A 25524-nucleotide genomic window follows, 5' to 3' on the forward strand; every position below is an offset into this window, starting at 1 on the left:
AAACTACATTATTTTACTACTGTATGACTTCCCCCAAATGTATCCCCGTAAATTTTCTCACCTGTCTTTCCCAGTTTCCCGTTTAAAAAGGTCATCAAATTGAAGCATCTTGTGGCGAGAAATCATGTATGCTTTTAATTGAGGCAGTATCTGATTCATCAGCTGCAGGTTGTTGTACACCAAGCCTTTACCATCTCTCCTCATGTAGCTGCTAGGACCCCAGAAGATGAACACAGCACCGTGGCTCATATTTAAGAGTTCATTGCGATTTCGCAAAATCCTCTGAATGCTGGAGTGTGCAATGACTCGAAGGCTTGTTTTGTTCCCAACATCCTGTCCATAACCTCGAGTAGGTGCATCATTCATTCGTATTACGCACTCCGTCTCGTCGATTCTGTCACCTTGTTTACTTCCCAGAAGGTGTCCAGAACTGGTTACCAATGCACAGCTCTTGCAGTGCATTTTTAAAGGCTGCAAAAGACATACATATTTCAGACTCAGCTGTGAACACCTCCCCATGCACCAGGTATAACTCATATTTTACATATACATTGCATATTTTACAGCAAAAAACTCAGGATTTTGCATAAATCTCTCTCAGCATTCTTCCCAAATAACTGGGGATATATTACCGATACCTTTTATAGATAGGGAAAATGTGTGTAGCCCTTAAAATTCCTCCATGGAGTTGAATCCGCTGTTTAAATCCTCCTTCCCACTGCGGTTTAGTAACCTTCATATTCAGTAATCACAACAGTTGCAGCTGTGCAGTTCACAGCTGCACAGCATTGTTCTTCTTCCGCCTGTTACAGAAGAGTTATAATTGGAGTATTTCTGATTCCCTCTCTTCCAATTTCTGCAGGAACTGATCATTTTTTAAGTCTCCACAAGCACAAGCATGAGTAGTTTTTCAACCTTGGGGTCAGGACATTGTCCACAGGGAAGAGAATTGTATCTTGGTCTAATCCTGCTACACCATTTCCAAAGCAGTGCCATGACCATGGCAGTGCTCCCATGCCTCTGCTGTGGTTCAGAAGTCAGAGCTGCTCGTTAACACCTGCATATCTTTTACATGACAGCCAGTTAGAGCACTGAACTTCTTCTAGCTTGTCAGGTCATGCTTAAAAGTTGCACAATAAAATGAAATGGGCAGTGCCTGTTCAGTCAGTGCCCGACCTAATAGAGTTGGGAGAGTAAAACAAGCTTTCATGAAAATGAAAATGCTTTGCAAATCATTCCACTCAAATTGTGTCACCAACATGTATATAAACAAGAGGCGTACGTATGTTCATCTGCTGCTCACTGCGAGAACTGGAAAGGGGCAAAGGGTGAAGAGCATCCCCAAAGCGCTGATTTTCAAGAACAATAAAGTGAACTGGGAGGTACAGCCTGTTTGAGGGTGTACCTCTCTATATACTGCAGTGTCTAAGATCAGCAACATTACACTACATTACAGACCATAGATGTGTATCCGGTGTATCCTACACAGGGAGGAGGAGGCAGTCAGAGCTGCTGTCCTGACATGGCACGCTGGCCTTCTTCTCCAGAAGAGACCAAAAACACTCCCAAAACGAAACCCAACAAACTGAACTGTGGTTGCCCCCCAGTTTGAGATTCTGGAGGTAATAAGAAGTGGTTGCTGCCTGAATTTGTTTTCTGCGAGAACGGCTAACAAGTAACTGCTTTTTAAATTAAAACCAAAAAATAACTAGATTATACAATTTGTCTAATGACAGAAGCAGAAAGTTTTGTGTCTCCATCTTCCCCAAACAACAAAAGTCCTTTTTCTCTCACATACGTGGACTGCAATCCAGAGCTAATGATATGAGTAGCAATGTTCGTGCTTTTGTACTCAAGGTTCCTAATGCAGTATTTACATGTATTTTCCTTTAAGCTTTCTTCTGGCACTTTGATGAATTACCTAGCAAAAGGCTTTAAGGTGAACTAGATTCACCACCATCATGCTTGGAAAAGCAAAATGAAGTGCTAATGAGGTTAAAGGAAATGTAGTCAACACCAATGTTAACTCACATGGGTTCAAATACCCACATTGCAAGACATTTTCACCTCCAACAATCTCTGCTGGTTTCTGGCCTACTGAGCTACAAGTACTTATTTCTTTTAAATGTCTGCCAGAGGATCCATCACCTGTGAGGAAACAAGGGCAACCTTCAGTGGGGCAGGGAGGGAAATGTCATCATCTGCTAGGTGATACACATTAATACTCCCACAACATCTGTCCTGTAGCTTGCTAGAAAATGGTTCCCTTTGGAAAAAAGAGTCTTCTGACTGAAACACGCAGGTCTTACCCAACTAATTCTTCAGTGATGCGTGGGGGCCGAGCAGCTGTAGCTGCTCCGGGCCAATCACTGACGCTCACCTCAGAGTCTTTCTGCACAGATCTACAAATCTCACACCTAAAACCGTCAGAGGAATTCACAGCCAACAGCCACAACATTCTCATACCAGCTGTTTCTAATGCCTTGACAGTATTGAAAGCAAGAGGAAAAAAAAAACCTCCTGCTGTAATATTAGCTGGTCTGGAGGCAGTGGTTGCACCAGAAATGTCATCTACTTAAGCAATAATAATGGAGGCACAAAGCATTTCTTTGGGATTGATGACCGGCTAGGAAAAGTTGATGGCCTGAGAATAACCAGGGGCCATTAAGCCAGAAGAACATTAAGTTCACAGAAAGCTCTCTGCTAATGTAATTATTACAGTGATATGTGGGGGAAAAAAACTAAAAAAAGTAAACCCATGACATACGAGTTATATTTTAGGTAGGCAATGCAACCCGTACTCCATTCGTCTTGCTTCAAAATGCCCAAAAAAAGGCACAGGGTGAGAAGTAGGTGACTTTTACGGTACCTATGCTACCTATCTTGAAACATAACCCACAGAGCACATAAACCTCCTGACGTTTGATGGCGCCCATTGGTACTCACTGTGTTCACCCAGTGAAGCTGGTAGAAGAGGCCATTTCCCTGCTAGAAGGGCTGTCCCAGGGAAGGGAAGGGAGCAGGAAAACTTGCCTGGTTCTGGGACACCCCACAGCAGCACACTGGTAGACATAACAAATGTGCACAACCTGGCACAGTGTGAGTACCACATGCCGAAATGCCGCCGGCAGCTGTCACTGCCATGCGTTATAGCCCAGTAACTGCTGCTGCTGTATCAACGTCTTCTGGTTTGTTACTAACAGACCAACAGGCAAATGGCAATGAAAAAGCATTGCCACAGTTGTTCCTGTATTTTCCAATTTAAGCAATCTCTGCTCTGTTATTGACTTCAAAATCTATGTCGTCCAATGACAGAAAGATGTTATTTTCAGACACTTTATTGCTCAAAGAAAAAAAATCAATAGAATGTTATTACTGATTCAAACTATGTTACTCTTAGATAAAATTATTTTCTTTGTGATGAAATAAAATGCCTCCATTATTATTTTTTTTTTTTTATTTCTGCTTATCATAGTCCTTTGATTTTAAAGCCAAGATTTGAGAGGACAAGACAATTCCCCCCAGTAAAACCAGCAGCACTGGGAAGCATGACGCTTCTTCCTACTGAGCACTCAATGCCCCACTTTCAAGACCCCTGGGTTCAGATCATTCCATTATCAGTAGTACAAAAGTTTTCTTTCTATGAATAAAAATGCATATTTTATCTTAGCAATGGTGTGGCCAAAAAAAAAAAAACAACCCTGAACAGTGAAGAACACCTCATTACTAAACTCAGCAGAAAATGAGCACCTGTTAGTTCATTAACACCAACATTCCTAATAGATAATGCTGGACATAGGGCAGATGAATTCCAAGTGTACTGGAGGAAGGCAAGAAGCAAAGCAGACAAAAAAATGCAACAGAACATCCAAATTCCTTTTGGATATACCATCAAACATTTGAGACCAAAAGTGCAAATGATCCTGTGAAAATAATGCCAGTTCCCTGATGTTTTTTGCTTTGTAATGTATCAATGTTGGAACAGGGCATGTGAAAAGAACTAAAAATGAAATAAACGTGCAAGCACAAAGAGTTTGCCTTAGTATTTTCAAGTCCCACGCACACGACACACTGCAATGATGCCCTCAAATCAGTCTTCTCTGAATAGTGAAAATGAGCCTGCTGCATACTGGGACATTTTGAGTAATACTTTGGTGTACAAAAAGCTGGAAGGAAAAGTAGAGTGAAAAAAGGCACGTTGAGAGTTTTTAACCTCAACCAACTTTACCTTTCTGAGGTATTCAGGTCTCTGTGAGCTTTGGTTTCATGGTGCTGAGTTCTGACCTGAGACATGGTCTTGGTTTGACCACGGACTTCTCTCACACACGTTCGGCTGGGGAGCACAGTTTACTTTCTGCACTATGCACGCCAGCTCTGATTTTCCACTCAAGTTCCATAACTTTTCATCCTTTAACCCACACGTCAGCAAGTACAGAGAGGTCTTAACGAGGAATAAAAATCCCCTGAGCAAATGCATTTGTGGTTTTTGTTGAACTAGACTTGTGGAGCATTAGATGCTCTGCCGTGAAAACAAGCTGCATTATCCACTGAAATAAAAGCACCTATTGCTTCCAGAACTGCACCCCAGCGACCGATAGCACGCAAGTAAATAGAAAGGGTTAGGAGATACCACTTCCCCAACACTGCTAATCCTTATGCAAATCCACATAACAAGCATCCGCAGCAAAACTTTGCAATTCAAAAAAGGTCTGGCAAATCTGTTTAGGAAGATAAATGCGTGTCTGCTTAAAAAGATAAAAGATAAAACAAATGAATTTCTTATTACTTCTCTTTGTTTCTTGGTCTGTAGAGCCTGAATATGCAGACGCTGTGGAAACATTAGCATCCTCATTTCCTATTGATTCTCCAAGAGTTAATTATATAACTGGACTCTGCCTTCAGATATTGGTTGAACAGAAGCAGTGCAACAGCCGAACTTCAGCGCGTGCATTCATCACGCTGGTGATCGCAGCGCCCTGGGTTTTATTTCTCCTAGGAGCAGAATATTTTCGTCTGCCATGATATTATGCTGATGGGCATCTGCAAAACTTGTAGTAAAAATATAATATAATTCTATTTTCAAACGGTCCTTAGGCGAATCTAATTCAATTTCTAAACATGAGGCTGGATTACAAAAGGAAAAATAAAAAAAACAAATGCACTCCATAAAGCTTTCACTGGGATAATTTTCTTCGAAAAAGTACCGTTCAGCACATTAGTCACCAAAGAGTTTTGTGCTCGTGTGAAGTGTTTTCCGGCACATTAACTCTTTTTCAGAGACCTGCCTGCTAGTCAAAGCTTCCATTAGATTAATTAAAATATGGCTCCTCTCACTGGAAAGAAAAGGCATGAGTTTGGTTACAGGACATTGACCACGTCTGGAAAGTGAGCCCTTCCCAGTCACATGAAGTATGAGCAGAAGCAGCACAGGAGACGAACAATGAGATAACTTCTTGCGTACAAAGCACACTTCTTTTCTTATTTGGAAGCATGATTACACGGTGCTGATGTTTTCCCCTAAGCCAACTGAAGTGAATATAAGGTGCAACCTTGCAAATTGTCAGTGCATATAAAGCTAAGATTTAGAGAGTACTTTCCAACCACATCCTATAAATGTGTCCCATGTTGAAGATTAGTATCAATCATAGGCTTATTGGAGGGGGAGACAGGATACAGTGATAACCTGGAGCTATCCACTAGAGTAATGGTCTAAGAAGAAAAAGCAATCAGAGAAAGAAAAGAGTATCTTCAATGAAAGACAGCACTGGAAAATCAGGCAGGAATGCATCACGTTGATGAACCTGAGCTGTTATGCAAGAGAGAGAATCATATGAACAATATGCAGGCTCAAAAGAAATGATTATTGCCTAATGTTTATCTTAAAAGCAGTGCAAATAGACATCCATATTACATCAAACCGCTTCACTTTTGTGCTGCTGATGAAGTACTTACACTGAAATGCAATAAAGCAACAAGCACGGTGTCTTAACTAATTATGCAAACAGTCATCAGTGGCATTTTAGAGAAACAGGAACTATTTCAACAGTCGGACACCCTGGATTTTTGCTTTGGAAAGCATTCACATCAACTCTTCCAATCTGCTCTGGCATGTTTTGACAATTCTTCCTAGTTTAAATCCTTCAGGGAAATACACCCTGAGCTGCTCCCTCTGTACCTGCCATGGCCATGCAAGACTTTTTATCTAGCTTTAAAGGTGAGCACCACTGATCCTTAAAGACTGTTTTCAACTTAAAGCACTTGGGTCTTTCTGTAACGCTCTCTGCCTCTTCTGAATACGTCTAAACTAGAGCCGTATCTCCAAAAGGCAATTATGGGATAGCACTGGCAAGGAACAAGCGGTTTAAGCCCCTCCAATGCAGCCAGCTTTCACACGGCTTCAACACAACATATTCAGTCCAGAAGAAACTTAAGATCAAATGTCTGATTAGAAAGTTATCCGCCCCACAGAGAATTTTCACTAACACGTATCGTCTTGTATTTCTCTACCTTGTTGAAGTTGACTGTAACAAAAAAGCACAGCTCCTTATTGCTTTCAAAGGTCTTTGTTTCAATAACTGTCAGAAATGCCTAACCTCACCATGTCCACCAAGACCTTTTGATTTTTATAGGCTAGCTTCACATAATCCTCACCAGTTTATTTTCTATTAACCCCAGGTGCTCTGTATATTCTTACTTCTGTCCCTCTATGGTAAGAGTACATAGGAAATTAGAGAACAAAAACAGATATAGAATTCTTTTTTCCCCTGTCAGAAGACACTGCCTCTGGGTTTTACATGTTTGTCTGAGGACGTTCCAGGTTCAGTGACACACAGCACTGTACTACTGCAGAGCAGGATCCCACAGCAGCTTCCCCAGTAAGGTCACTGAGGACAGAAACTGGTACTGGTGCTGAAACTGGTGATGCTGCTCATTACATCCACTGCATTCAAGAGCTACCGTAGATTGTCACTGGGACTATCTCCCACACATGTATGTAGAGAGGAAAAAGGGTGTGTTTGGGGCTAAAATATTTGTATATTTACTTTTGTACTAAGAGCTGATGACAAGAAAACATCCCAAAGACAGTTACTGAAAAATCTGCGTCTGCAATTGAAACTGTGCAACTCTCTAATTTTTAACTTTTTTGGGGAGCTACTGCCGAATTTGAACTTAGGGGTTGGCTTTGGGTACTTTTAAAAGGGACTCAAGTATTCCTTATGCATCTCTCCAACTAATTGGTTCCCATTATCACAGTCCTGATCCGGAGACAAACATAAACATATTTATCCCATTGGGATGTCTGTGCTGAGTCTATCTGCCAGAATGTAAGTTAATATGAAATTAAACACTCATAGGATGGAAACATTTTGCACTGAAACGCTCCTATCACTGAGGGTTAATTAGACAATCAACTAAAAGAGATGGCACTCTGTCTGCCAATGCAGATTTCCCAAGGAGATGAGATGCTCTTAATTTATAGCAGGAACATCAAAGCTATCTTCTGACTAAGCCAGGGTAAGTAAGTTCGACAGAAAAGTTTGAGTTTAGCTGGTATCTGTGGAGGAAGCAGAGAAAAAGCCTGGCTGGAAAGAAAGGAAGGGCTCTCCCCAACAAAGGCACCCTGATCTGCAGGGCAAATGAGTGAAGAACCCTTGAAAAAATGCACCAGGGAAGAGCTGATAGCAAGTCAGCTAATTATGGGGAGGGAGGGTGTCTGACCTTGCTAGAAGTAGAGTTAAGTATATTTCCATATCTATGTATTTCACAGACATTTATAACTGTGCATCTCCTGGGGCCGTGGCACTTAAGTGCTTTTATTTATGTTTTACTGTCAGCTGATGTGAGTGAAGAATGATTCCCAGGCACTTGGCTAACACTCTTCAGTAATATTCCTTGCTTCAAGATGTAGCTTATCTACACGCTGGGGAATGGTACTACTTAAATCCAGTGACCCTGCACATTAGGCCGAGGTGTTTGAAGTACAGAAGGATGTGCCACTGAGAGGAGGAGGGAGGCAACTGTACCAACAGATACCATGGAAATCAGGGAAAAAGGAACCACCTCTCAGCATGCAGCAGCAGACAGGAGCCTCCCCAGAAAGAGGTGAGGTGCAGAGCACGAGCCCCAAGGGATTTCGGAGTGCTTTAGACACTTCTCTGCTTCTTATTTTGCCTTAATAGACCTAAATTGCACTCCTTTACTATGATGCGTGTGTCACTTGAAGTGCTTTTTGCCTGGTACTGACATTAAGCTGTTCCTGCTCACTTCTTCCCCTATATTATTTTGAGGGGAGTATACCTCACTGAATCGGTCTTCAGATCCATTTCACCACGGGAACAGCAGGCCAAGAGAAGTAAAAACAAGTCAGAAATAAACAACAACAACAAAACAGAAGAGAGGTAGATGGAATATCTTTCTATAGAGACTCTGACTGTACATAAAATTCGGCCCAAAATGCCACAAGAAGGGTAACGGTGGTGAGGAAAGAACGAAAAGGAATAACCACATGACCAACCACTGCCAGAGTGCAGAGGACTTTCAAAATCCCTCAATCTTTCACTGCTTCAAATCCCCATTACCAAATGCTTTGAGATCTGATACGTGTCAATGGGAAATCTGAAGCTGTGTGGTGGGCGCTTGCTTTGCAGGTCGCTGTGCCATGCCTGGCTGCACCTGAGACTCCTGGCTCATGGCAACGGATCTCTGCTGAACAGAGCAATATTTGCATTCTAAGTTTTCCAGCACTGGACATGCAGGTCATCTTTCCCTTCTTACAGCCTCATACAGTGCCTAGCAACTAACCAGCACTTCTGAGAAATCCAGGCCTCTCCAGAGCCACTATTTCAAGTCTCAGGAGAGACAGAAGGGCCTTTTCTTCTTCTGGGGCAGACACACTGACATACCAACAGCTTTTGGTATGGAACATCAAAAAGAGAAAAAGCCTCCCCAGAGGGGTGTAAGCACTGCACTGAGCAGAGATGCACGCAGGTGCTTCCTCCTGTCTGTATGGCACAGCCCTCAGTTGCACACTGCTGTCTCTGACCTGTTGAGCCCAGCTGAAGGCACCCCGAGTTGGATGCCCACACACTCATGACAGATGTCTCCTGAGGATGCCCAGCGCCCCAACACCCTACAAGACACTGAATTTCACCTTAAGCATGGCACTGCCTGTATGTTGCAGCTGTGCGTGTTTGTGCACCCAAGGGAAAACCAGGAGAAGCACTGCCTCTGTAGCACACACGGGCAGGGGAGCCTCTGTCCTGGGAATGCAACCTGGGGGCAAAGAGCAGCCAAACTCAGACACATCCCCACTTAGATACAGCTGCAGTGTGGGTAATGCCTTTCTGCCACGTCCTGCTTCCCAAAACACCGAAAACTGCAACCGTGCAGAATTTCTACCCTCAAAAAAATAATAATCACAAAACAGCTCTATTCTAATTAAACAGAAATTAATTACATCCTATACAACAGGACAGGTTCTGAAGGCTTAACTGGTTTCCTTTTTAATTATTGTATAACTTTGTGAACACAGCACAAATCTGCTTTTTAACATTCTAAACACATTGGATGGTTTTGTTTGCTTTAAAGGACTGCAATGGATGCCACGTTTGCATTTAATTAAAAAAAATAAGTTATAAAACTAGTTTATTTTGGTTCAATGTGTATTTGTTCAGCATGGGACAATTTCACATCAGAAATCAGATTTTTTTTTTCCAATTGGTATTGAGCAACAGACATCTGGGAAAGCAAATGAAAAGCACAGATCGATGTATTTTCAGAGGAACGCTTGTTAATACGAAAGCATTTGGTCTTGTCACAACTAGACTATTTTTGAATATTCATTGTTTCCAAAGGAATCAATCCATATCCTCAAAGTTAAACATTTTTGGCAGGAACAAAACAGCACAACACTAGGAACCAGAACACGTGCAAAAACCTGGTGTTCCAATAGGAACTGCCCTCTGGTCGAGGGCAATGGGAAGGAATGGAATCACCATCCCCGGATGGGCTCAAGGAAGGGCACTGAGGGACATGGTTCAGCAGGCATGGTGGGGATGGGCTGGCGGTTGGACCAGATGACCTTAGTAGTCTTTTCCAACCTCAATGATTCTATGAATGATATCTGTGCGTTTGGTGGGGTGAGGCTGTGGGATGAGTGCAGGCAGAGCTGTGGCCCAGGCATAGAGCCGGCAGAAAGGGTTCTCCTTTCCATGTCCTGAGCAGCTTTTGCAGAAGGTAGACAAAGCTGCTGGCAGGTGCAGAAAAAGAAGAGTGGGCACATGAAATTCCAATGAGGAAACAGCCCTCTGGTTTATGTGTTGCCAGGGCCAGGCAGCAGCTAGGCTAAGATTCTTTTAAACTGCAATTCTACATTTGGGTTTAGGAGCTTTAGTTGGGCTAAGTCCTGCTTTAGACATCAAAGCTCTTCATAGGATCTAACTCTCTGCCTTTGTATTAAATAAAAGTCCTAGGGAACCACTTCTTCACAGTCACGTACCTGATTCATCACACTTTGAAAGCCTACAATAAATCTGTCATGGAAGCCTACTAATTGCTAGTAAATCACCAAAGCTGGAAGTGTCCTAAGTGCATGCAAGAAGAGTGAAAGTGAGGAGCACAGCATTCAAAGAGCTCTGGGGTGAAATCCTGTCCTGAACTCGTAATCTATGTGAAAATAAATGATGGATAACGATTACTAAATTTGAAATCAAATCTTTGCGTGGTGACAATTCAATAAGGTTAGGTGATTATAGGACTACGCAACAGCGTCAATTACGGAACCAGAAATAGCGCCACGGCCCTCAGAGGCTACAAAGGCTTTGCAATGCTTTGTTCAGCAACATCAGAGGGCACCACCCAAACAATCTGGGGGGGTTCTCATTTGGAATAAAAGAAAGAAAGAAAGAACAAATGAACTCAAGGCACAAGCCCAGAAATGACTGGCAATGATCCTAACTTATCATCTGAGCTACCATTTGCTCTGCCAATTGATGGGAAATGAAGTGTGATCAATTCTAGCCCATCGTACATCGTTCCCACCGACTGACCTGCCAAATCTTTGACTGAATCATTAGTTAAGATGTGAATATCACACATCTTGCACAGAGTTCATAAGTCAAAGCCCTGCTATCATACAATGGAAAATTACCATATTATCTTTGACTTTACATCTTTCACCTAAGCCTCAACATTGCCAAAATCTGGAATAAAAACATAACAGTACATAAGAAGTAGTAAAATCCAGAAGCATGAAATCTGGAGGTCAGTGTAACTCCTCCAGTAATACTGCACAGGTTTTTAATCCTACATATGGATAATAAACCATATCAGAAGGGATTAAATCCGTGCTCCTCATTTACAATAGCTCACTTCTAGCAGCACCTGTTCATTTGCCCATCTCAATACCAGGGGAAGCAGCTCCATCCCTGGCACTGACAGCAAGGCTGACATTTTAATAGCAGCTACTGTTTAAGAGCACTATCACCATACTGCGATTCCTAGAAAAGATTTAATCAAGTTTTGATACAACAAAGCTCTGCAGACCAGACAACCAGCTTGTAGGGTTCGTAAAGAGGTGGGGGCTTCTTCACTGATCACACTGATCAAAGACACTGTATGTACTGTTTTATCTCATACACTAACAGTGTTAACTGTGAATACAAAGCAGTTACTAGTACAAAACGTGGTCTGACTTGCCAATCAGGCCCTTAACGTGCACCTTGACATTTTTACACTTGGCTAATACGTGGACGCAGTGCCACAGCATCATAGAGGTGCCAGAAGACAACAGCTCCCTCAAACCATTCTGCTATGGTCTTGGCTGCACTCAGCGGTTCTCTCTTTATCTCTCTTGCCTATTCCCTTCTCACCTGACAATAGACAGCAAAACCAAAAAGAGAGATGTATAAACTGGAAACAGAAAAGCATCACCTAAAATACAGGACTGTGCCAGTGGCTTAGAAAGCAGAATTGGAGAAACCACAAGAAAGAGAAAATATCCTACTCCACATCACAGGTGACTGATTTCTTCCCAAGCTATGCTGTAATACATCTCAGCCTTTGCTAACACAAGAATAGGAAAGCTCTTTCCCAGAGCTAATAAAGACATGCCCTGATTAGTGCTCGCTCCGTGTGCTCCAAGGGAAGGCGTTTCTGGTTTGCCTGGCAGCAGCACCTGAGATAATCCAAGGAAAACAGGTTCAGCCTTCCTTCTGGGCTGACAGCATACTGAAAACGTAATGCCACAGCTTTGTGTCCACAAAAAGCTTCCTTTGGACTTCACACCAACCCTATCCCCGATCATTCTAAACTGACAGAAAAAACCGTATCAGTGTAATCCCAGCACTTGCTGGCGGATTGTTTTTCCGATTCCCCAGCCCAGCAGGTGTGTGAATAGCTGGGACACACCGCAGTATACTTCTACGGCTGCCTCTGTGGTGCAGCAGTTTGCATACCACTTTGAAGCGAGTATTTCTTAAGAGAGGAAATTTGCATTACTGAGGCAGCACATGTACTGCACACAAACTATATATATTCAAATTCAACCCTTGTCTTTTTATGTCAAACCAGCTTTCCTGTATCAATGGGATTTGCAGATTAGGGAAGTGACGTGGGTCGGACTGATTGCCACACAGTATTTGCCTGTGACGTCCACATGCACACTGTGTGTGTGATGCAGACACATATTAGGGAAATGAGAATTACATGTTTACTGCATGCGGGCTGATAAAAGAACGGGATGAGTAACACAAGCTCACAGAAAGACAAAATGCTGGCATTCCACCCTCCCCAGAAATAACAGCTCACCTCCTGTGGTTATTTATCCACGGCCATCTGGGTCGTAGCGGCTCCTCAGCCACTCATCTTTTCAAGAGCAAAAACTTTATCTGTGGTTTTCTACAGGGCTTAGCTCTGGTGAGCATTAATTAAGCACTGAATCACTGCAGAAAATTGCCTCCTTTCTGCCTGCTGGCAAGAGTAGTTAGCAGGGGGTATATAAAATATGAAATAAAATATTCTGCCCTTTCCAGATTAGCCCAAAGCACAAACAAGTACTAGCATTCTCTTTGTTCTTCTTACTCAGAGCGAATGGTGCATCAGGTTTGAGTGAGACAGTTGCATCTTGAGCAAATTGGCTCCAGGAATCAATCAATGCACCCCAGCCAAGGAGCTGGGATGTCTAGACGTGTACACTTGTGGAAATGGTTACTAGGCACGCGGTAATAACGGCAACATGATGGGCTGACAAGATTTCATTTCCCTCTGAGATTGGAAAATTCTGATTCTGTTTGACAATGAATGTAAATTATTTACAGCACAGAGACTGGGTAGAGACTGTATGTACAGGGCACTATGTGGGTGTGGGCAATTCGTATATACAAGAATCAGGGCTTTATACATGCACCGATGAAGTGCAGAGGACTGAAGGCAGAATATTTCTATCTTAAATAATTTCCCACATATTAACTATTTATCTTAATACCACATCCTTTCATATCTGATTATCTTACTAACATTTAGTAGGTTTTTTATTCAGCTAAAGCTTACTGAATGAAGAAAAACTTGCAAGTGTTCAGCAGGTCAGGTAAAAAGCAGCTGTCAAAGCCTCAGTACCACATAAGACGCCAACGTCCTCCAAAACAACACTTACTAAATAGATTTTCACAAGCAGTAATCTCTACTTACTAAAGCAGTAAAATCAGCCTTGCAGTATCTGAAAGAATTAACCATTCTCTGTGAAAATTAGCCATACAGCATCACAGGAGGTTCCCCTTCACCCAGCATCAGTTCAATTTCGTTGTCTCTAAGAAGGAGATTATAATTCCCCTTTACAACTCAGTTGCCAACTGTGTTAACACACTTCAGCAAGCTCTCAAAGGCAGGCTGACATCACCCAATTCCTTCTTGGATCCAGACTGCTTCCCTTGCACCAAGTTGCTCCTCTCACTGCTTTTCAGTTCTCTTCCCTTTCTTTCCTGGTTGCAAAGTCCCCAGCATATCTCTACTGTCTAGGATTAAAATCTCTGTGCCACATACAAGCCATTGCAATCATTCAACATAAATGATGCACATCTGGTAAATTAAGAACTCATTTGAAACCTCCCTAAAATGCATTCTGAAGGATGAAGGGAGCACATCAAAAATTTAGGATGTTACAGAACGTGAATGTGAATTTTGGACTGTGTTAGAAACCAGCTGGGCATACTACAGATTTCAGACTTTATTTTCTATTTCTATTGTATTTGCTGCCTGCATAGGGTTATCAAAGACTTTGTATGGGTAACACGGAGCCTACAGATTGCTTATAAAATGTGTTTCTGTATGTATTCCTCATTTATTACAGACTTATGTAGTCATTACTTTAAGAAAACATATTTTGGTATTTATTTACAAGTTCAGGGTCTACATTCTAGGTTTTTTTTCCCCTCAGGAATAAAGCGGAGGTGGCTTACAACTACAATGTGCAAATTAACAGCTTTTCTGGATTTTAGTAAACAACTTTTCTTCTGGCAACCACATAGGGCTTTCCTAGAGTCAGGCATCACTAAGAGAAAAGGATGAATTACTGTACACAGCAGTTTTAGACCAAGGATCTGTTTCCTCTCGTTACCATACTGCCCACTGTTAAAATCTTATTTTCTGTTTCATAATATTGCATGTTTTATTAAATCTCCAGCTCCAAGACTGGTGAGATTACAGGACAATACATTTCTCAGAGTGGCCGAGAATCTGTATGCACACAAATTTCAAAATCAAATGAAAAACTCCAAATGTAATACCAATGTTTAAAGCTCATGATATTTAAACTAATATATTTGTTGGACATGGTTTCTGGTTGTTTGACTTGGATTGGCCAGAGCTGTCCTTCAGAAGGATAGGAAGGAGAAACCAGGGAAGGCTATGAAACAGATCATCTTGTAGGTTCTAACTGGGAAGTGCTGCCTAATATTCTCATCTTTAACCTTGTTAGGGTTAGGACTCCCATCAGGGGCATGGAGAACAGTGCTCCAGGTGCTAAATCTAATGCACTACCCTGTTTCAATTTAGTATGTTCTCCTCCCCAGAATCAGTTCTGCACTGGTATACAAACAGTCTCTGAGGGGTAACAGGTCTTCATCACCACAGCACATCCCCTCTACTTGGCCGCCCCACTGCTGGCTCCCTTCCTGTACTCCCAGACAAGCCACACACTTTCCAGCACACCTATTCCTACTCCCTCCCTCTATAACAGAAGCACTAGTGCCTACATTTGCCTTACTCTTCACACTTCAGTAAAAGACTCTGTTGTGCTGCTTCTCCTCCACTTCCCCTTCTGAAGAACAGGCCACCAAGGAGTCACCTGCCATATGTCCTGCCATATGCCCTGGTAAAAAAAAGTAAGGTTATTTGGACCACACTCTTTTCCTCTATGCTTTTGCCTTCACCCTGAGAAAAAGTCAGCAACTCTTCAACACCATTTTAAAGGTGAAATTTTTGCTCACCCTGGGAGAGTGAATTTATTGAGTTTCAATCTCTGTCCAGTTCTTGGTACTCATATGCAGATCTCAGAGCAATAATGTGAATGAGAAGATTTTTTTTTTTTTTTTTTTTAAATTTGAGCAAGACTGTAACCAGCTCATTCAAACACTCAGCAAAATCCTTCATGCAAAGTGAAGGAGATGTTACAAGCTGCCTTAAAAATTGATCCCAAATGAATGAGTCACCTTCTTAGTAAGTAAGACTTGGCAGGACTGATTTCCATCACAAAGCCACCACTGCCTTCCAGCATCCTGATGGCATTATCAGTGACAAAGTCAAAGACTGAATGGGTACAGATACAGATTAGAATTACTCCTAGGGCATGCTTTAACTGCAGAGTTGCAGAACTGTAACTACTACTCCCTAAAACACTTTCCTGCCCACAGAGGAACGTTTACCGTTTCTTAGAGGGCACTTTTAACACTGAGGAAAGTATGATCAGGCCCTGCTTCAGCTGCTTTCAGGTGACACATGGGCCCAACAATCCGCACGCTGCTGGCTCCTGAGCCTTACAGGCCTGAGACTGTGCAGCTACGATGGGGGGGTTGCATCCATTTGGCACAAATCCCAAATTTGCTACAGCAAACTGTGATCATCAACGATTTTTGGAGCAAAAAGATAGGCCATGAGAAGACACCATGACATTTTTCCCATGTACCCTTATTTTGGCAGAAAATAAGCTTCTAAAAAGCTCTTTTTTGGTTAGCAGTAAATATGTAATATGGTAATTTATCACTAACAATCCCATTATCACACTGAAACTAACTACATTTAAAGGATGCCCACCCTCTTAATGGTTTCAGGTAATTCCTGGTGTATTTCCATGCCTAGATACGTCAATCAAGCCGCTTCTTAAGCAGCAGAAATAATCCACCATGAGAATAACAACTGTATTTACCAAATGTATGTAAATAAATTAGACTAACAAAGTACCAGTTTAAAAGCAAAACCCAAACCTATTCGTATTTATCTACATTGAACAGTCTTGACACATCTCCTTTGTTTCACAGAAAACAAACTGGAGGAGTGTGATTCTTTCACAGCCAGTAATCCTGCTGAGCGTCACCTCTTACCCCAGTCTCTTCTCAAAATTCGTTCCAACTGCTGAGTGTGACAGGTATGCAGCAATACACACTTGGCGATAAGCAATTCTGACAACATTTAAGTTGACCTAGTTTTCAAGGTAGTTCATATAGCTTAGTGAGAACAAAAAAAAATCCGTATCAATGAATACGATAGGAATGCTAGTATAAAATTATTGTACATACAGACCCCTCCCAAAGAGAAAAAGAGACACTCTCCCTCTCTCTTCAGCCTTTTCCATTCTTAGGTTACTTTTACTTAAGAGGGACACTGCTGTCAGAGCAAAGTATACTTTGTCAAAAAATGCGGTCCTAGAAGGGATGAAGCTGTAGGGTAAAGAAGTGCATTGTACAAGACAAGTTGCATCACACCCTCACAGTCAAGGCAAATTCTACCAGATACGTGGGAACAAACACTTCTATGCTCCAGTCTCTTCAAGAACAACTGTGCCACACTGTGATCACACCTACTCTCCTCTCCCACTACCTACAGGTGTCCTAAGCATAAATCTGCTTTCTCATTTCCTTCCTTCACTGCCAAAAGTAGCGCTGACAAAGTTACTCCCGTTAAGACACCAGCAGCCCCCACTGCCATTTTGATACGGCATTCCCTTCACAAGCTCTAGAAATTCCCATTTCTTGAGCTTTTCTTTTTGACAAACAGAAAACTACCCCGATCCTCCCACTACAAACTACGGAGTCAAACTGACCAAAAGTTTTCAACCAGACTGCTTCAAGTTTCCTCTTCTCACTTCTCTGTTTCAGATCACATTCACCCCAGGCTTGCACATTGACTATTAAGTGCCTTACGTGCAAGAATAATGGTACTTTGTTTTTCTCAAGTATTCAGTGGTCAAAACCAGAAAAACAAATATAAAATCCCTCCTTCATCCCTCCCACATAAGATTTACTTTAAAAAGGAAGTTTTGGTTTTCTTCCACCTAACTCTCAGCACCAAATATGAAACACAGTTTTTTCTCCTATCACAAAGAGTAACTCAGTACTGTTTGCTGGTTTGCAGCGTGGCTAAGAGTAAGGCAGAAAACAAACTCAAAGCTTAAGACTCCTTTCTATCACTTACTGCAGAAATCAAAGCAAAGGAATATCTAATATGAACAACAAGAAGAAATGGTAAGCAGAGACTGTCGAGCATGCTTGCCCAAAGGCTAAATTAGTTATCAGGTGCTCCAAGGAATCTCATGAATTGTACATGAAATGGTCATTGGATAACGCTCAGAAAGACAAGCAGGGGTTGAAGCCCTGCTCCTCCCAACATTCAGCTCTCAGCGCTGCTTGCTCAGTTCTTTGTGCCTAAAGGCACAGTTGTAACAAGAAGTAAAGTGTGCTTTGACCCTCAAGTTAGTTTGCTGTTGGGAGATTAGGGTCATACCCTCAGAGAAAGAACTGTAAATCACCTTGGATGAAGAAGACATTAGGGTTTTGCCTTCTACATTCTTGATAAGCATTCTAACCACCAGGCTACAGTTCAGGGCAAAGCACGGGACCCTCTTGTTTGGTGGAGGATTGCATGTGTTTTCTGCAAAAGTGACCTTGATCTCTGATTTTTAAGAAAAGGGCTCAGGAGGTTATTTCAGGATCAGGACTGAGATCAGCATGAAGGAAGGTGCTCCTTCAGAGGCACGAATAAACCTGAAGATCGGATATATGAGACATCTCTCTTCCCTCATTGTTTCTTATTATCTCCCGGTTTGCTTGTTTTTGTCCAGGTAATTGTATGTCACCTAAAACATATGTCAGTGAGTAGATATTTACTAAACAGTGCATAAAGTATGCAGATTTGGCATTTTACATGCATATACTGATATACCTCCAAGGCTTAAACAGTATTTATTGAGATATTTAGGATCTTCAAATGCATTGTTGTATTTTACACATCTGATTCTATGACATTCCTGAATGTAAGATGAATTTGTATATTCAATAAAGAACAGATGTATGAAATATAAGCCAAGTAAAAAACATTTCTGAGGTTATGTAACATGTCTTTGTACACCTTTCTTACATCTTTACCTCCATCACTAGTTTTGTAATTTCAGGTAAATTCCTAGGTGTATGTCCTGTGAGAATACAAAACACTTTATTCCCTTCACATTTACAGGGAAGCATAGATACTGCACTGTTTTTCTTCAACATAGATTTAAATGTGTTCTTGACACAGAAAAGCGGCCACCTTATTAATTCAAACAATATCTGAAAGGCACAAAATCTGTGGCAATACTTCAGCTGCTACCATGAATCACAAACTCTTTTTCAGCACATTTCAACTGGGACCTTACTGCTGTGAACACTGATATATCAATACATTTATCTGACATAATGTGTTTTCAGAGCAAAACCACATCAGTGACTTAATACCAGGTTCTAGATGAGAGTCTTATTCTTTGCTGATTACTTAGAAAGTGCAGCCTAAACGGCCCTGTACAAGGATAAAATAACTAACCTATGGAAAATAAGGTGAATAACCTTACTAGAGAGATGAACTCTTGAGATTTTAATTCTGCTTCCATTCCTGTTTAGCAGAAGTTCATTAAACTCCTACATCATGAGTCTGACCTAGAAAAGTAAATAAGTACTCTGTTATTCTCTTTAGAGCCCGGAGTTACTAATAAGGAATTATAAATCTCCAGTCACTTTGTCAAGCAGCCAAATACATCCCAAGTGAAACTCAACTGCAAAGTTCATAAAAATGAGACCGATGGAAATGCAAGACTAAAAATGTGATTTTGTTTTATAGACCATGAATTAATACCACATTGTTTCCGCCTCTCTGAGCTACAAATATGGACAACCAGGAACGAAGAGAATACAGCTGCATTTGCTGACCTAGTCAGCTCTTTTACTGGCCCTTATTTGTCTCCTCCTTAAAAACATAAAGCAATTGCACTTATATAGCACTATCCATCATAGATGTTTAAGCTTTTTATGAAGACAGATTGGCAGTTTAGATGTGGAGAGACTCTGGGGCAAATAATCATAAACATTCACATGTGACTTAGCCAAAGTCACCGAGCAAGCCAGTGATGGATTTGGTAATAGGACCACAGTGCCCTGGCTCACCCCTTCCAGCTCTAAAGATGACAGCATATCATGGGCAGTGATCCAGCAAAATGCTAAGCATATCTAATATACTAGAAATTTATGAATAATCAAATTGAAGATGTTTTCTGAAAGAAAGCTACAGTTCTTCTACTCATACAATGAAATCCTGGCTCTGCTGAAAAACTCGACTCCTTTTGGCTTCAGTAGCTCTAACAATTTCCATTCCTTTCTCAGTGTTTTTTGAATATCTGCCTTAGATTTGTTAATTTGTTTGTTGGATGACCTCAGTTATACTATCCAGGCTATGTTAAATATAGTCGCTTGAATTGTCATTACCTACAGCAATTAAGCCTATAATTAGATCCCCTTCAATGTCTTCTTGACTTGCAAATGCAACCCTCTAACCTTCCCCAATTCTGTTTTACCATTTGACCCTGAAATATCTGATTGCTTTCCACACGCGATAGCTCTGAAGTCCTCTTTGAAGTAATCTAGAAAAGAAGCTGAACACTACTTTTAAAAATCTAGTGAGAATTATTTATAATCAAGTTTCTTGTGTCTAACTATGAAAGACCTAAGGCTCACTTACAAAGCAAGTTTCCTGTGTCAAACCATAAAAGACCTAAGGCTCATTTACAAACCATCCTACTACAGTTCATCCAACTGCTTTTGTAGCTGTCAGTCAGAGCACAGTCTTGCCTTTAGAGCATTCTGCCTTCTGAAACTTTAAAATACACAATTAGCCATGTAAACATTGTGTTTGGTAGGAATTCGGAGATATTTCTAATTCTGGTGTATGCTCAACCCACACATCATCTTGTTGAGGCTTCCTCAGTCTGTGAAGAAACCCTTTTAAAGAGCCATAAAAATCCCACAGTCCTGCCTATTGCCAATAGCAAAGATATGTCTTTTTCACAAGATTCATCTTCTGTCCATGAGTCAGATGCTGTCTACTTGGCTGCTGTCTTCCCAGGACAGAATGGTCTGTACATTGTACATTCTGCATAGGAACTCTGCACAACAATAATTAACATGGCTTCACAATTTGAATTGTATCTGATGTATTTATCATGCTGATTTTTAATTCTCCATCCACCTCTTAAGCTGAGATGGCACCATTAATTACATAGCTGAAACACCTTACCTTTATAAAAATGTGAATGAAATAACTAAATTAAGATTGCCTTCATGAAACCATTGCTTTCTCTCATTAGCAGCACAAAAGCGCAGTAATTGAAATGCATACCTGCAGCTGTTTATTCAACTGGCCAAGAAACTAGACAGTTAGTGAAGGCAATCTTAATTTAAACAAAGAGAGGGTTAATTAGAGATATGCAAATAATTTGTTGTCTTGTATTTCAAACTAGGAAGTTCCTAGTGTTCCATTCAAATAGATGATTGGAAGACAATGGATCCTTTGAAAGACTACAGCAGTGAGATGTGAAACACAGATTCATAGAATCACCAAAGTTGGAAAAGACCTCCAAGATCACTCAGTCCAACTCTCTACCTGCCACCAATATTTCCCCATGAAATGACTTAGTACAACAACTAAACATTTCATGAACACCTCTCTAGGAATGGTGACTCAACCACCTCCCTGGGTAGCCTGTTCCAGAGACTGACCACTCTTCTGGAGAATAAATTTTTCCTAACATCCAACCTGAACCTCCCTCCCTCCGTACAACTTGAGGCCGTTACCTCTCGTCCTATTGCTAGTTACATGAGAGAAGAAGTCAACCTGCACCTCACCACAGCCTTCCTTCAGGGAGCTGTAGAGAGCAATAAGGCCTCCCCTGAGCCTCCCCCTTCTCCAGATCAAACAATCTCAGTTCCCTCAGCTGCTCCCTGTAAGATTTGTGCTCCAGACCTGCCACCAGCTTCACTGCCCTTCTCTGGACATGCTCCAGGGCCTCAATGTCATTGTAGAGAAGGTGTTAGAAAGAATCAACTGTGTGAAAATACAATGTATTAGGAAAATGAAAAACAGAATATTGCATATTTGGTCCAATTTCCATGTATTTCAGGATCCCACTGGGGAAATAAACATGCTTTATAACTACCAACACCTTCAGATCAAATTCAGAGACCTACTCTCTGAGGGGGTTCGGTTTTCTGGCCATACACATGATGTTTCAAACACAACACATCATAGTTTTTCCAGCTTTGATGGAAAGAGACGGACGTAGCTTTGGGCTGTGAGAGAGATGATGCTACATGGGTAAACCAACTAAAAATTCTCTAACTGTTTTGTAAGCTGAAGAGTAATGCTAGCAACTGGTCATTTTGTGTCTCCACTGCAGGCAATTTAATATCTCCTATCTTTTATTTTCCTTCTCTCTATATTCCATAAAACGCCAATAAATCCTCCTTTTCTTTAATCTAAGCTTAATTGGGTTTTTGGCTGTTATCTGGGGAAATTACTTTTTCACGTTCCTGAGGGAAACAGAGCAGCATCCTCAGGAGAGCGGAACACAACCATCCGGTCAAGGGCATGGGAAAACTGTTATCTCCTTTCAAGGAACTGCCTTGGAGGGGTCAGTGAACACATTATGAACACAGAAAAGGCTAAATGACAAGAGGATACAGTGCACCATCAGGGACTTAGATCCACGTAATAGACTACAGTTAGTGAGAGGTAGGATTATACGCAAACATTGTTAGGAGTAAGATGGATATCTACACAAGTATTTCGTAAGCAATGTGTTCACTGAAATACAGTTCACATGCAAAAGTCAGATCACTTTAATTATAAAAGCAAATTAAAGTGATAAAATGTCTTAGCATGAATACAGACAGAGGTATGAAGGTGTTTACTCCATGATAAGCTAGTCTTGGAGACTAAAGAGCATGTCTGGGATAAAGCATCTTAGCACTGTATCTATGCTCATGGAAGAAGATGACTACAAGAAAGGTAGACAATAGGGTTCTTGATATTAAAAAAAAAAAATCAAATATATATATGTATGTATGTATGTATGTATATGTATATATTACATAGAACTTTTGTTTGCTTATCAAAGGAACCCCATTATCATCCAAAATGGAACTTCCTCACTGACGTCCCCAACAGGGATTTCACACATACACTTTCTGCTAATAGTTCACAGCATCACATAATTACAGAAGATAGAAACAGACCAACAGTTATGAGGTGCTTTCAATGGAATTATCACTTTGCAAGTCTGAGCTTAGCATTTTTGTTATTTTTGCAGCTTTGTATCACTGTGCTGTTTGGAATTTTTATTCAGAGCATTTGTATTCCTAGTATTTCCATTTTCAGAATATAATTTAACGTATAGACAGAGCAGCAGACTGTCTGCTTCCTGACAGTGCTGATAAAACCCCAATGTTTACAATGTAAAATTCTGCGAAGGAAAGCAAGAGACCTCTGCAGGACATGCACTCAGACAAGAGTATCTAGTGGTAAATCTGAAACATGGCACACTGACAGAGCCATCCTTCTTTCCTGCTACCCAGAAAGAAATCTTCCTCTGAAATGCCAAAATGAGTACAATCAAAACTATTCTGAATGTAAAAATACTACATCTCTGCCTGCCATGACCAGATATACAATGGACATGAACATATTTGGAACATTTTGCTGTACACCAGCAAGCATAGGTTTTTTCTGCCTAGCTCAAACAGGATGCTACTGAATAGTCTGTGATGTGCTAGGACAAACATATTCATAGAAAACGAAAACTTGCAACCTTTGTGCTGTCCCTAGCACTGAGTACTGTTATCTTCAGCTGCACTCTTTGGCAACACTTCCTGTAATTCACTTCCACACAGCTTGCAGTCACAACCCACTATCCCCCACTGTCTAGTACTATGTTTCTCTAGCCCAAGGAATCTGCCAAAAGACCACAGCATCCATAATTCTGGTTGGCTACGTTGTGAGAGGGACAGGGAGGAAATGAACAGCCCTGAAACAAACTGCTCTATGAATTATTCTGATGCAAATTTGTACTCTAAAACATTTCTGTGTGTGCTAGGAGAAAGGAATGTAAATGACTCAGAATATATTTTTATATATTTGAATTTACCATTATGAAAAATCGATTAATTCTAACAAACCTCCAATCAAATTTAAATGTTAAGTCAAAAGCAGTGATGACCAGCTAACCAATTTATTCACCCTAGACAGACTCACAGTCAAAAGATGCTAACTTTCATTGTTCTTATTTAATGTTGTGGATTCTATGACATTTTGGCCTAGATCTTTAAAACATACAGACACTTACATCTTTCTGAAATGAATGAGAATTCTCATCTAACCACTTTTGAAGAACTGAGCCTCTAGATTACTCAGGGTATTACCATCACAGTCAATGCATTCATATAGAAGTGAAATTGGCTTAGTCACACAGTCCATCAGGCAAGGTTTGCAGCAACGTCCTCACTGAAGAAACTAATTTCCTATCAAACTCTTGAATGTTTTCAAGCTGCTTCAAGCGGTAATATTGTTTTGCGCAGCCTGATCCCCTCCTGTTGATGACAGCTAACACATTAACATCACCACAAGATCAGGATTCTAAATCAACGAAATAGTGAACTGTACTGGAATTACTCAGCGCCTACTAGAGCAGGCTGGCAGCTCCCAGGGGCCCCAGGGGCTCCCCACAAGGCCTGGGCCTGGCTCAGCAGAGCAGGCCTGGACTGGTGCCGTGACAAAGCTGGAGACTAGCACTTCTGTGGTGTTGGTGTCAATGTCACTGGGCAGGGCCTGACAGCCTCAGGCTGGGCTGAAAATAGGGTCCACAGGAAACGGAGCAGATGGGGAAGCTCTTCACATCCCTCCCCAAAGCAAAAGCAGAGTTTTTATGCAAGTTGAGCAAAGAGTACCTGTAGGTTCTGAGGGGAACACAGGGGAAGACAACCACTCTCCTAGGAAAGGCTCCTGTCAAGTTGGGTAGGAAGGTCCCAGCACCTATTTGTGCTGGAGTACCGAGCCCACAGAAACATCAGTCACAAATATTCGCTGGTCCATAAGGGAGATCTAACAAAGTCAGGCATCTGAGAAGAGAGAGGCAGGTCAAAAAAGTAACTACAGCTATAATAGTAAGAGGTAGGATTCGTGGTTAATATAGTTTATAATGGGGGTAGAAGTCATATGAGACATATGGCATTGCCCATCACTTCCAGTTACACAGCACAGCTAGATCAAGTCAAACTAAGTGCCATCACTTACAGTTTTACCAGTCTAAGGCATATCAGGGTAAGGCATCAGCATATGATCTTTCTCCCATACGTATAATTCTGATTAATTTTACAAAATACCAAATTATGAACCTGATGTCATTATTACATAACAAAGAGCTCAAATCTTTCATTTAAGAGCCCTTAATGTGAGATACCAAACTCAATCCCATGAACAGTCAACTGCTATCAATTTAGGGCAGCTCATGTCCATCCAACCAACAGTTTATTGCAAACAACCTTTCTTTACCTTCAAATAACAACTTTTAGCCAGCCTTTCATAAAAGTCACCGTGAAACTCTCTTTGGACAATCTCTTCATTTTTTCCTAATGCAGCTTTAAATTAATGTGTCCATTAAAGCAGGAAACACTCCAGCTCTAACAGCCAGAGTCAGCCTTTATCCTCATTTTATCTTAGCTGGAGATAATCACTTGTTTCTAATGTTGAGTGCTAAAGACATTCCAGAATTTCAGTGTATTATTAGACAGATTTTGAATCAGATCACTCGCTATAGAACTGTACAGCTACATGTGTCAGTTTACTTTTTAGTTTCCTGCTTGCAGACAAAGGTTTGCAAACCTTGACTATACTTTCAAGTAAATCCACAGACTTCGGGACCAATCCCATAATCTGATACAGACAAATAATCGCATCAACTGG

The 25524-nt window shown here is 41.2% G+C and overlaps 1 protein-coding gene across 5 annotated transcripts in view; it reads right to left on the minus strand.

Moving 5' to 3' along the window:
• ST6GALNAC5 (ST6 N-acetylgalactosaminide alpha-2,6-sialyltransferase 5) overlaps nucleotides 1-25524 on the minus strand; it is a 117755-nt gene that overhangs the window by 14813 nt on the left and 77418 nt on the right. For all 5 annotated transcript variants that reach the window (XM_025152777.2, XM_025152775.2, XM_025152773.2 and 2 more), the window contains one exon: nucleotides 62-471. In XM_025152777.2, the coding sequence (XP_025008545.2) occupies nucleotides 62-471 (410 nt within the window). The remainder of the gene's footprint in view (nucleotides 1-61; nucleotides 472-25524) is intronic.

The sequence above is a fragment of the Gallus gallus genome, chromosome 8 (genome assembly GCF_016699485.2).
Source record: "Gallus gallus isolate bGalGal1 chromosome 8, bGalGal1.mat.broiler.GRCg7b, whole genome shotgun sequence".
NCBI lineage: Eukaryota > Metazoa > Chordata > Aves > Galliformes > Phasianidae > Gallus > Gallus gallus.